The sequence below is a fragment of the Lycorma delicatula genome, chromosome 1 (assembly GCF_047948215.1).
Source record: "Lycorma delicatula isolate Av1 chromosome 1, ASM4794821v1, whole genome shotgun sequence".
NCBI classification, from domain to species: Eukaryota; Metazoa; Arthropoda; class Insecta; order Hemiptera; family Fulgoridae; genus Lycorma; species Lycorma delicatula.
The window spans coordinates 236,197,359-236,211,482 of NC_134455.1; the positions used below are offsets into that span (position 1 = coordinate 236,197,359).

At 31.2% G+C, this 14,124-nt stretch overlaps 1 protein-coding gene across 1 annotated transcript in view; it reads right to left on the reverse strand.

Moving 5' to 3' along the window:
- The window catches only part of GXIVsPLA2 (phospholipase A2 group XII), a 33,784-nt gene extending 28,279 nt beyond the window's left edge, over positions 1–5,505 (reverse strand). Inside the window, exon 1 of the mRNA XM_075374434.1 lies at positions 4,940–5,505. Within this exon, the coding sequence (XP_075230549.1) occupies positions 4,940–5,171 (232 nt within the window). The 5' untranslated portion in view covers positions 5,172–5,505. The remainder of the gene's footprint in view (positions 1–4,939) is intronic.
- Positions 5,506–14,124: the final 8,619 nt, after the last annotated feature.

The following is a 14,124-nucleotide window of genomic DNA, read 5'->3' on the forward strand; positions in this document are numbered from 1 at the left end:
AGATTTTAATATAAGGTAATTATGTTTTCCATGGCAAATTTCATTAGTTTAGTACACAGTATTTTTTGGTGTATAAGACACTCCTATGTACAAGACGCACCCAAGAAATTTAAACAATTTTTTGGAAAAAACCTCAAATTAAAAGTATGATTTAAAAAAAAACATTAAATAATAGGCAATTTTAAATAGTAAACTGACTTCAGAAACTTGCAAAACCCATGTCACTGTCATCTGAATCTTCTCTCTCATCAATGTCTTCATCCGCTTGTTCTTCATCATCATCTTATGCATACAAGAAATGATTTCACTTTCATCAAGGGCGTTGCTAATTCCACATTTCAAGAAAGATTTAGCAATAGTTTGTTCATTCACTTTCGACCAAGACATCTTAACCCACTCACACACTTGAGAGATTGATGGCCGTTTCAGGGCACCCTTTGGTGTTAGCTGATGTACACCAGAATCCATCATAAACTTGTTCCACTCTTCTCTCATAAAGACTTTAAAGGGCTTTTTTAATGATACATCAAGTGGCTGTCGTTGTGATGTAAGTCCTCCTGGTATGACAACCAGTTCAGTATTGCACTCTTGGAATTTTTGTTTGATTGTTGCCTTCAGATGAGCCCGGAACTGATCAAATACAAGAAGAGCTTTCTTCTTTAGCAGTGCACCATTCCTTCTTTTCCATATTTTGTCTATCCACACTTTCATCCATCCAACCTTTTTCATGAACATGTGCAAGCACTCCTGTCGGTATTTATTCTTTAGGCAGTGTCTTCCACTAAAAAATTATCATTGGTAGCAACTTCATACCATCAGCACAACATGCAAGAATTACAGTATAGTGTGTTTTTTCATGTCCACCGATTTTGATTGAAGTGCTTTTCTCACCTTTCTCAGCTACAGTTCTATTTGAGGGTACATCAAAAGTTAGGGACGTTTCATCCATATTGGCTATCTGTCTTATTTCAAAATTAATTTGTTCATTGTTGAATCTAATATTTATGAAAGGAAATAATTTTGTCTTTGTATTCTTTTGGCGTTTTTTAACAGATTTTTGTTTTTGTACGCATACAACGTCCACTACGTTTCATGAAATGGTAACACCATGAAAACTACCTTTAAAATCTTCTGATACGATTTCAGGCTACTTTGATGGTATGTATACGAAGCATTTTTTTCTGAAATGGTAATGTCATTTTGCCACTATTCCAGTATGCCTTAATATGTGGCCTATAAGTCTGTCTCTTCTTTTAGCTATATTTTTCCAAATGCTTCTTCCTTCATCTATTTGTCACAACACCTCTTCATTTGTCACTTTATCCACCCATCTGATTTTTTACATTCTCCTACAGCAGCACATTTCAAACGCTTCTAGTCTTTTCTTCTCAGATACTCTGATCATCCAAGTTTCACTTCAATACAAGGCGAGACTCCAAACATATACTTTCAAAAATCTTTTCCTGACATTTTAATTAATTTTTTATGTAAACAAATTATATTTCTGTCTGAAGGCTCATTTTACCTGTGCTATTTGGCATTTTATATCACTCCTGCTTCGTCCATCTTTAGTAATTCTACTTCCCAAATAACAAAATTCTTCTACTTCCATAATCTTTTCTCCTCCTATTTTCACATTCAGTGGTCCATCTTTCTTATTTCTACTACATTTCATTACTTTCATTTTGTTCTTGTTTATTTTCCTGCAGTAGTTCTTGTGTAGGACTTTATCTATGCCATTCATTGTTTCTTCTAAATCATTTTTCTCTCGGCTAGAATTACTATATCATCAGCAAATCGTAGCATCTTTATCTTTTTACCTTGTACTGTTACTCCGAATCTAAATTGTTCTTTAACTTCATTAACTGCTAGTTCCATGTAAAGATTAAAAAGTAACGGGGATAGGGAACATCCTTGTCGGACTCCCTTTCTTATTACAGCTTCTTTCTTATGTTCTTCAATTATTTCTCTTGCTGTTTGGTTTCTGTAAATGTTAGCAATTGTTCTTCTATCTCTGTATTTGAACCCTAATTTTTTTAAAATGCTGAACCTTTAATTCCAGTCTAATCGAATGCCTTTTCTAGGTCTATAAATGCCAAGTATGTTGGTTTATTTTTCTTTAATCTTCCTTCTACTATTAATCTGAGGCCTAAAATTGCTTCCTTTGTTCCTATACTTTTCCTGAAACCAAATTGGTCATCTCCTAACACTTCTTTCACTCTCCTCTCAATTCTTCTGTATAGAATTCTAGTTAATTTTTTTTATGCATGACTAGTTAAACTAATTGTTCTGTATTCTTCACATTTATCTGCTCCTGCTTTCTTTGGTATCATGACTATAACACTTTTTTTGAAGTCTGACGCAACTTCCCCTTTTTCATAAATATTACACACCAGTTTGTATAATCTATCAATCGCTTCCTCACCTGCACTGCGCAGTAATTCTACAGGTATTCCGTCTATTTCAGGAGCCTTTCTCCCATTCACATTTTTTAATGCTCTCTTAAATTCAGATCTCAGTATTGTTTCTCCCATTTCATCCTCTTCAACTTCCTCTTCTTCCTCTATAACACCATTTTCTAATTCATTTCCTCCGTATAACTATTCAATATATTCCACCCACCTATCAACTTTACCTTTTGTATTATAAATCAGTGTACCATCTTTCTTTAACACATTATTGGATTTTAATTTATGTACCCCAAAATTTTCCTTAACTTTCCTGTATGCTCCATCTAATTTACCAATGTTCTGCCTGCTCCAGGGTAAGTTTTACAGTCAACGAGTTGATTTCTAAATCTTTGCTTAACCATGACATAATCTATCTGATACCTTGCAGTACCACCTGGCTTTTTCTAAGTGTAAATTCTTCTATTATGATTTTTAAACTGGGTGTTGGCAATTACTAAATTATACTTCGTGCAAAACTCTATAAGTCGGTCCCCTCTTTCATTCCTTTTGCCCAGCCCGTATTCACCCACTATATTTCCTACCTTGCCTTTTCCAATGCTTGCATTCCAATCGCCAACTATTATTAAATTTTCATCTCCTTTTATGTGTTTAATTGCTTCATCAATTTCTTCATATACACACTCTACCTCATTATCATCATGGACGCTTATAAGCATATAAACACGTTAACAATCGTTGTTGGTTTAGGTTTTGATTTTATTGTTATTACAATGATTCTATCACTATGCATTTTGAAATACTCTACTCTCGTCCCTAGCTTCTTGTTCATTACAAAACCTACTCCTGCCTGCCCATTATTTGAAGCTGAGTTAATTATTCTAAAATCACCTGACCAGAAGTCATTTTCCTCTTCCCACCAAACCTCACTAATTCCTTCTACATCTACATTTATCCTATCCATTTCCCTCTTTAAATTTTGTAATTTACCAACCTTTTTTAAACGTCTAACATTCCACGCTCCAACTCGTAGAATATTATTTTTTTAATTTTCTGGTGATCCCTTCCTTAGTAGTCCCCACCCGGAGATCCGAACGGGGGACTAGTTTACCTCCAGAATATTTTACCAAGGAAGGCGTCTCCATCTTTCCTATATGAAAATGCAGAGAGCTATATTTTCTTGAAAAAAAAAGCAGCTATAGTTTTCCACTGCTTTCAGCTGCGCAGCACTCAAGAGGACTGAGTGATGTTGATATGGCCGTTTAAATCATCCTGAATTATGGCCTTAACAACTACTGAAAGAGCTGCTACCCTCTTTCAGGAATCATTCCACTCTGTATCATTGAGCACTCAAGCCCCCTCACCAATGGCAAGGTCTCATGATTCATAGAGGGAGAAAAATAACAGTATAATGTTATTAGTACTGTTCTCCTATTGGATAGGTGTAAATGTTAAAAGATTCAACAGTAATGCAGTCTAAACCTTTTCCATCACCAGCTTTTATTTTCATTGTATGCACTGTACTGAAACTAATATAATTTATTTATCCTTAATAACTCTATTCTATTTATGATTATCATTAAAAAGAATACTCATGATGTTATCAGAAAACATGTTTCCTTTTCATTTTGTTATTACTTGTTTAGAAACAAAATAACACATGAAAAATTCTGCATGGGAGAGCTTTAGTTTTTCAATAATTTATAATTCGCAACATTTAATTAATTAATTCACTCATTTACAATTAGCAATAGTTTTAGTTTGACATGCTCAAAATTTAAATAAAATTGTTTTACATACAAAAGTAGAATTTTAGTTATCAATCCCGTTAATGTGTACTCTTTAATCAGTTTTTCAAATGGTATAATAAATAATATTGTGCATCAACCAATGCTATCATAAAATATGCATCAAAGGTATGAAAAATTTAATCAATAAAACATACTGTTCAATTTAAAAAGCTTCTATATTAAGAAATACGATGGAGGGATCAAGAGATATTATATACTAAAAATTGTTCTTTTAATTAAATATAAAAATATCTCCAACAATCACCAGTCTCAGGTCTTCCTGAAAAATTTGTTTGATGCCAAGAGAATGATAATATCGATATACTACATCTGGTAAAAACGTTTTACTATATCTGTGGATTGCACACTCTAAAATACCATGCAACTGGAAAAAGTTGCACAAGTTTTGTAATATAATGGAAGTAATAATTTTTAACACCTTAAAAATGATTTTGTAAAGGTAGAGTTTTTTCAATCATGGGGAATTCAAGATACATTGGCTTTAACACATTTTCTTCAAAGTTATGATTTTCCTGGGTTAATCGTTTATGATATGACGTGTCCCTACAAATAGATTTAACTTAACTTTGATAACTTAATGAAAAGCTTCATTTTATTGATTAATCTAATTTTCAAATAAAAAACTTGCTTATATAATTCCGAAATTTGTAAAAAAAACAATAAGCCTATCAATGAATAGCCTTTCTATTTTTAACCATCTGGGCATTTCTTTCTACTTACCATCTGGGCATTTGTACACGCAGTCTTCATCAGCAAAGTTGTCAATCGTTTTATGTATTTCTGAAAATCCATTCACTGCTTTCACAACATTTTCTATAACATCTCCAAATACATGTTCAGCAGCTAAAACAGCATCTTTTAAGTTTGTTAATACGCTAGAACCATAACCGCTCCATACATAACCTACAAAAGTCAACATGTACACAAAAACTTTCGCTTTATTTATCTCCATTTTTATAGTTCATAAAGCAATAATACTACACATGCATAAAACTTCTTACAATAAACTTTTTCTAAATATTTCTTTGAAAGACTTTTCCAGTATATTTCATAACCACATACTTTACACATGACATTTAAACCATAGAGATTGAGAGCTCTAGAGCGAGTCTGTTGTAGATTAAGTGTTTTTTTAAGGAACGGCTGAAACACATCTATCGATGTGAGTAGTTCAGTAACTCTGTAAGAAGTCAACCGAGTTTGGCACCTGTTTATAGTTGTGTTAAATAAGAAACTGTACTTCACAATATATTTCGTTAACCTTGCAATAGAGTTTCATACCCTTGGTTCTGTGAGTGATTTTGCTAAAACTCTAGGCGCAAAGTAGAATAAATTAGATGTGACCAGTGGGACTAATATAGTATTAGTAGTACATCGTAGAATGACATCGATACTAACTCTTTACTGTGTCTAATTCCTTCTAAAAAAATATATCCATTACAGTAATCTTATTTAAATAATAGCCTTTATGAAAACATCATAATCGATATAGTAATTTCAATCACTATTTTTACTATGAAATAATCCTTACCAGAGAATTAGTATCATTCTGGCTTTCATCGCGAGTTTGGTCTTGTGTTTTATTTCGACTCTGACACAGAGTGGTATTTGTTTTTGTTGTGTTTCATATAAAATGTTTTTTTTTTGTATTGTAATTAACATAAAAATGCTTTCCACTTGTATAAAACATCCTAACAATTTTCTTTATGAGTTTGGTGAATTAACTTTTCAATCTCAAAGAAGAAACATTATTCCTTTGGTTAAAAAAATCATATGAACTCCATGTTGATGAAGAAGACTATGAAATTTAGAAAGTAATGAAGAAGAGGATCCATATTTCCAAAGTAGAGCACTGAACTTTACAAAATTATTCTAGCAGAAATTGATTTATCATCTTAATTTTTCTAAAATGCAAACATGAAACCTGTAAATATATCTGTTGCTGCTCATCAGGGATTTTTCCCCAACAAATATTGGACCATTATGTACTTTTTAGAATTAAATAGTGTTAGAAATGTTAGAAAATGCTATTTTATATTAACATTAACACTCGTTTTGTGTGGTGTACATAAAAATTGTTTAAAAAACTGATTAACAAATAACATTAATTTTAGCCTCTTGTGTTAGATGTGATCTACTTTCTTTTTCTGTTTAGCCTCTGGAACCACCGTAAGGTAATACTTCAGAGGATGATATGTATGAATGTAAATGAAGTGTAGTTTTGTACAGTCTCAGGTCCAACCGTTGCTGAGATGTGTGTTTAATTGAAACCCAACCACCAAAAAACAACGGTATCCATGATCTAGTATTCAAATCCATATAAATGTGTTCTACTAGATTCTTATAATATAATGATAAATATGTGTGTCTGGTCAATAAGTAGAAATTTTTACCACCAGAGGTGCAAAGGTACTGGAATGGCCGTTCTGATACTGCTTTTTGGTAGAAATATAAAAATTATTCTTTTATATCAAATCTGTTTTAACTTAAAGCCTGGCCTACGTTTTATTTTAACGTTAAATATTCATTATTATCATATTTCCTAATGAAAGTGTCACTTCTTTTTTTAAATAGTGTGTGATGAAGGACACAGCTGCTGTCTAAATATATCCTACAATACTGAGCAAGAGCTGTGAGTCAGTTACCCATTTGTATGTCTAGTAGACAACTTGTGGGTGTATCAAAATTTGACTATTTCAGTGAATAAAATATTTTTTACTGCGATGTTTAAACTATTAAAATTGTTAAGTTGTTCAAATTTTCATGTGTCAAATGTTTTTGTGGATATTACAATTTTTTTGGTTTCATTTGTAATGTAATGTAACTTAAATTATTAAAATCAGACTGCACGGAAATAGATCTTGCTTTTGGATATCCTTGGGCAAACTGAAACAAAATAAATCTCTAAAACATATAATTCACGAAAAAAGTTAAACATTTGACATGAAATAGATAAATTTTGTTTCTTATCAATGTAAAATTCATAACAAATGTGCATTTTTCATAACATTGTTACATAGTCAGCCCTCAGGCTGTGGACCATGTTATTGCAGTCTGCTATATTACAAAATCAAACGTTTCGGTACTGGAAAATTTACAACTGCACTCCTGTTTGCTACATAGTCTTTGCTAGTAGACAATATATAATTATCTACACTGCAGACTTTCAGAGATAAGAATTGGACGGTCATTAAATTCTTTGAAAATTTCAATCAAATTATGAGAGTATATTATTATAATATTAATATTTATATATTATTATAATAATCACTGAAACATTCAAGGATGTTATCCATGGAAATCTTTGATAGGGATTTATCTACCTGTATTGTGCTATTTTAAAAGATTCTTTGATGAAATATCTACTGAATTTAAATAAGAAAAAGTTTGAAAAATATCTTTAGAAATAATATTATGAAGCAATTATGATTCTCCAAAGTTGACTCCAGCAAGGATAATTCTTATGCTACCAGTCAATGACCTTGATATCTCTTGCTAATGTTATGTGCAAGGTAATGAAGTATTGTAGTCTGATATGAAATTAGAATAGTGTGGATACAGACAATACGAAGATCTTCAACCAATCACTTAATTTTCTAGGAAGCAGTGGCTTGACAGCAAGACATTGATTTTACAATGAGATATGTTGAACAACTTGAATGACTGAAGTGTAGATGGAAACATGCTAAGCAGAAATCCTTGACAATCAAAATTTCTGTGTTCAGGTAGTGACAGTAGTTTCCAGACCATTTATGTTAAAGAATGACACACCACAAGCCAGTGTAACATTGTAAAATCCATATAATATCAATCATGTATTCACTACATTTAGATGATTTTGTAGTTTGATTATCCTAAATGATGTACTTCAAAATTCAGTTTCTTTATTATATGATGAGGAAAAATAATATGTTAGATTTTTTAGTTAATAAACTTTTCTTTTTTTTTGTACAAAAACCCTAATTATTGTTTTTTTCAGTATGAGCTCTAAGCATCACACCGTTTAACATTTTTCAGTCTTTATTTTAATAATATATGGCATGTGTTAAATATGTAAGAACTCAAAATTTTAGATATGTTAAATTTATATGTATGTAGTCAGTAACATTAGGAGATAGTGCAGATCAAATATATGCCTCGATTTTACAAGGCCTTTTTAAGATTTCAATTGGATTATGGTTGACTACTCTTCTATCAAACAAATTGCTCTTAAGATTTTTGGATTTTGTTCATAACAACTTTCTCTGATATTTTAACAGTGAATTCTGCTCCCGCCCAGAAGTAAGCAGTTTAATTAAGCGACTGTTATCCATTTACTGTTATAGTTATCTCTCTTCACATTATGTACAAAAAAAATAATGATGAATTAAATAGTAACTTGAATATTACTCAAAAGAGCATCCATGATGAAGTGTTGCTCTTCTTTGTTTTGAGTTTGGGATTCACAAAGTTAATACATAGATTAAATATATCATTATCATTTAGAGATGATCCAGTCAGATAACTCTCATTCAGTCTTGTGTATCACAGTTTCTTTGATTATGTACGATAGCAGCACTATATAAAGAATTAGAATAGTACATAGAATTAAAAATGAGTTTATGACTAAAATTCATTAACTGATATATAAATTATATCATTTTCCTGCACCACCATTTTAAAAATACATTCCTCAAAAAAAGTTGCAGCAGCAATAAAAAAATCATATCTCCCTACGTAATTGAGATAAAGTATTATTGGAACTGCAAAATAATCGAGATATCATCAAGTATTTTCACATGTGGCCGGCCATGATCTTGCGCTGAAAGCACAGCTCATTTTGTGGATAGCAGAGTATAAATCAGTTATAACTGTTCAAAAAACTTCTAGCATGTTTATGGCAATAATCCCCATCATGCAAACAGCATTAGATGGTGGTATGAGCAGTTTAAGGAATCTGGCAACTGGAAGTGAAAAAGTCCCCTGGGTGGCCCAAAATGAGTGACGAAGTAGTTGAATGTATACACCAAAGTTGTTGCACATTTTCCTGCAAGTCATCCTAATTGAACAAGAAAGTAATGTTGCTGTAATGTTTCAATAAGATGGTGCAACCCCACATTTTAGCCTGGCATTCAACACACTCTCAATGAAAGATTCCCTAATTGTTGGATTGGTAGGGCCGGTCCTTTGCTTTGGCCAAAGGGAAGCACAGATTTGACACCCCTAGATGCTTTTGTAAGTGGAATACATTAAAAACATTGTCTATGTGAAAAAATCAGGGATGTACAACATTTAAGACAACAGATCACCACTGCTATTGCCACAGTTACATCTGCAATAATCCAGCGGACCTGGGCAGAAGTCGATTATCAACTGGATGTTTGCAAAGCGACCAGTAGAGTTCATATTGAAACACTCTAAGGTGCGTATGTAAAAAAAACTTTTTGAGTTAGTGAATTTTTAAAGAAAATACTAGTTTGATTATCTCTAGTAGTTTCTGATACAATTTTTTTAGACTGCTGTAACCTTTTCTTATGACTCTGTACAGAATATTACTCAAAATGTGTATAATATTGTTTTACAATCTTATTTTCCTATATTTGTCAATGATTTTCATAAAGCATTAAACTCTGATTAAGTAGTTTTAAGAGTTCCTTTCAGATTACCAACTTAATATTTAATATTATTAAATACACCTTTACAATAATTATTATTTACTGCACCTTTCTGGTGTAACCAAGTCAAAAATAAAGGTGAAAAATTAGATGGAATTATGAAAGATCGGCTAGAGCTGTAAACTATCCAGGTAAGTTATTCTTTAACTTTTATCTCATTATGTAGTCATCATCTTGTCTAATTTTTCTGTAGGTTCTCTGGAAATTACTTTGTGTTTTACTGTATTCAGGAAAAAAAGAAAATTTCCCGATAAGTCTTTTTTGGGCAGGAATACAGTTGTATGTATCTACTGCTCCTTTACTTAGAATAGCGAACTGTCAGTGAATTTATGTAATAATGGTAATCTACTCTGTTATATTTTGGTATGGCACATCTGTGTGTACATTTGTTGTGTGTTGGGTGTCATAACCAAATGGTTTTAGGTGATCTGATATTTTATGCTAATTGTACCTTCTTCTTTTTTTCCTGTTTAGCCTCCGGTAACTACCGTTTTTAGATAATACTTCAGAGGATGATATGTATGAGTGTAAATGAAGTGTGGTCTTGTACATTCTCAGTTTGACCAATCCTGAGATGTGTGGTTAATGCTAATTGTACCTGAAAAAAGCAACTATTTCTAAAGTAGAACAACATTTCATGTTAGGCTTATTTGCAAAAATGAGGAATTAAATGGTTTTCCTTCTACCTTTTTTATAGAAACTTATGTACTACTGTATATTAGCATTCCTAATCCACCAAAATACTGGTGATGTTTAATAACACAAACACCATCACTCTATTCACTACAATGACTGGCTTATCAATATTATAAAATCATTATTTTTAGAGAATCTCAGAAAAAGCAGTGCTAATAAAGTTTTGCTTATATCTCAAAACCTTTACAGGCAAAATTAAAATTAGGATAGATTATGAATAAGATGACCCATATAATTGTTTTTTTTTTTTAAATCTTGAATTTATGAGTTTGGTAACTGTAAAGCTTGTTTGTTACTTGTTATGATAGTCTAAAGTATTTATTAGTATATTTTTTAAATGATCTAATGAAAATAAATACAACCTTGTAAAAGCATTTATATCTTTTAAATAAGCATAAAATATTGTAAACTACTTTATTAGAACTGAGATAACTGATTAAAATAGATTATTATTTCAATGATAAAAGAACTAAATATTGGTGCATTTCATCTTGGAATTGAAGTTATAATAAAAGAATATGTATAAAAAAATTGTTATGCACACAAGATTTATAATAAATAACATTTCTTGCTTGTAAAATGTGTGCACTTTTGCCAGACTATACACGCATAATATGCTCTAATCATAAAGCAGATCATTTTTTTCTGTGCTATCTCCTGTGATAGTATTTTCATTACTCTGTTTCCACTTTTATTTTCTTTACAGTAATAATTAAAAATTATTTCATTTTTATTTACAAGTTTCTTTTTTATTGAAAGTATATAAAACTTTAAAATGAAATTTTTAAATACTTATCATCAAAAAATCTCTGATTATTTGGACAAAAATTGTAATTCCAAATGTTGCTAATTTTCAGTGGAAATGATGATCAGATTATTTAGACTTTTTTCACTTGTATCAATAAATTGAACTTGTAGAGCTATTTTTAATGTCTTGAATATTAATTAATAAAGTCTTAATTTAACTAATCAAATTATTTCTAAATTTGACCTTTCTCCTATCTGGAATTAACGCCATCTAGGAACATGGCACCTATAGGAAGAGGTGGTTTACAGTTTGTGATTCTAATTATATAGATTTTCCATTGTCACTTCAGTAACTGCTGTGTGTTTTCCAGATATATGATCCATCCATTTATTCACTCATATAACCAAAAAAAAGTTCCAGAATCCAGTCGATTATCGACTGGATGTTTGCAAAGCATGCTGTCTCGTACATACAAGTACGTTTATAAAGTACATCATAGCAAATACCAAATCACTCTATCATTATAGATGATTGTATGCAATTATCTCTGCGTTTTACACCGAAAAAGATGTTTTTAAATTTATCGATAATGATCTAAAATCTCTTTTATAAACCCATTCAGTTGTATATCTTTGGATATAAAATTAATGGATATACTATTAGCTTCTTTTTGGCAAAAAAAATTAAACTCTGCTATATTAATGTTTACTAATAATATTAATATTAAGTATTTAATTTATTCAACTATATTTAGTGTGATGCAAATTGAATTTGTTTTTGCCAAAAGCTGAAAAGAAATTAATGAAGCACAAGAAAAGTGATTAACACATTTTAAAATCCTTACCCTTATAAGGAGAATGTGAGTTCATAAAAATATACAAAATGTGTTGAACGATCAGTGTAGTGGGCATGTTGGCTTCTACATCAGCTGGTCTTAGGTTTAGTTTCTGGGCAAGTCTGATATTTCTTCACATATCATTTCCTTCACCATATGTTTATGTTCAAAACATAAATAATTATATATTATTATAAATAATAATAATAATTATTATTATTATTATGTAATAACACTTACTGGTGCTTTTCAATATAAGTTGGTTTGATTAAGATGTGGTTTGATTAATTCAGGCTTGTTTCTGTAGGGTAGAGCCATGTATGGAGAACTCTGTGATTAAGGTATGGTGTGGGAGGTTGTAGGCACTGACCTTGCTCCCAAAAGTGGACCAGAACAGAGAAATATGGGGTATGTTTTCATTAGAGGCTCTAAATTTGTAAATTTATTACCTGATTTTTAAGTAAATCAAGAGGACTTTGATTAAATTGAATTGTAGGACAAAATTGGTGTTGTTGCGATCAGTACTTGTTTTGTTGATATGAGGATAGTATTTTTATTACTATAGTATGTTTCATTACTAAATCAAGTAATGATTCAAGGGCATAATCTAATGAGATATTAGAAGAAGAAGTTAGATATGAGAAGAGTTTTAGCGTGAAACGTTCAGTATTACAGGAAGGAAGGATTACGCTTCTGTGAATCTGTTAATTTGATAGTTCAGCACTGTAAGTTATGGTTGGTGGTCGTGGTTGGAAGAGGCCATACAATGGCAATAGTATGTTGTTTTAAATACACTGATGGAAATGTCTGTTTATGCATTTGCATCGGTGGCATCCTGACAGAAGCCAGATTAATAACTGAAATGTGTTACCAAGTTTAGAAGGTCTAAAAGACGACATACGGTAAAGCCCATCATTTCTAAGAAGGGAGGGGGTCATGGGGTGACTGGGATGTCACAAGACAGGTATCTTTCCCTATGGGGGTAAGGATGTACAGCTACTTTTCCTTTAAACATTTTATTTTAAATATTAATATGTATATTCTATAAAACTCCTGCTTGTCAGAAAACTTACGAGTATTAGCTAGGTTTAGTCTTTGTTCCTTTTGAAATTCATTAAGCATTTCTATATATTTAAAATCAATAATCCTGTATTTGGATTTAATAGCCGTCATACCTTACAGAGCATTATGGCTTAATTTTTACATGTAAGGAAGGTCTAAAGTACCACAAGCATTGTGGTCTGTTCCATCGAGTTGAATGAATGATTTATAAGGAAACATGCATCCAAAATTTTCCATAGCGCGTATTGCTCAATCAAGAGTTAAATTGTGAATTTAGACTCCCACATTGTATAATTTTAAAATTGACATTCTGTATTAGGGTTAATTCTGTTATTTCAATCATAAAAAGAAATAACCCATGTCACATTTGAAATTTCCCTTTAGTGACACAATTTGGAAAAACTAATGCTTTATTATAATTACTTATAGATCAAAACAGATTTTTTTTTTTTAAATTGGAGAACAGTAAAACAAGAAATCAATTTAAAATAGAAAGATTTGATAATCAAATATCTAAAATTCTTAAATATTTGTATCTCTTTAGGGAGTAAAAATATAAGGTAACCACACACCAGAGAGAAAACTAATTTCTCACACCCGTACAAATAGGCGTACTTCAACATTACAGCGTGCAATCCATTTAAATACACCATTTAGTAAAACAATGACAGCCCTCTTATAATATCATACCTCCTAAGGAACTACTGAAACATACTGCTACTGAATAAAGGTAATTCTACACACAAAAAAGAATACGTAGAACCTTTAGATTGGCAATTTTTGGTAGTAAGGTTGGCATATTTGCAATAATCGGGAAAGAAATCGATAAAAAAAAGAAATTATTGCTGTTAAAAAAAAAAAATTATCATGGCTACCACTGCGGTTGACGGTCAGGCCAGTCTACTTACTT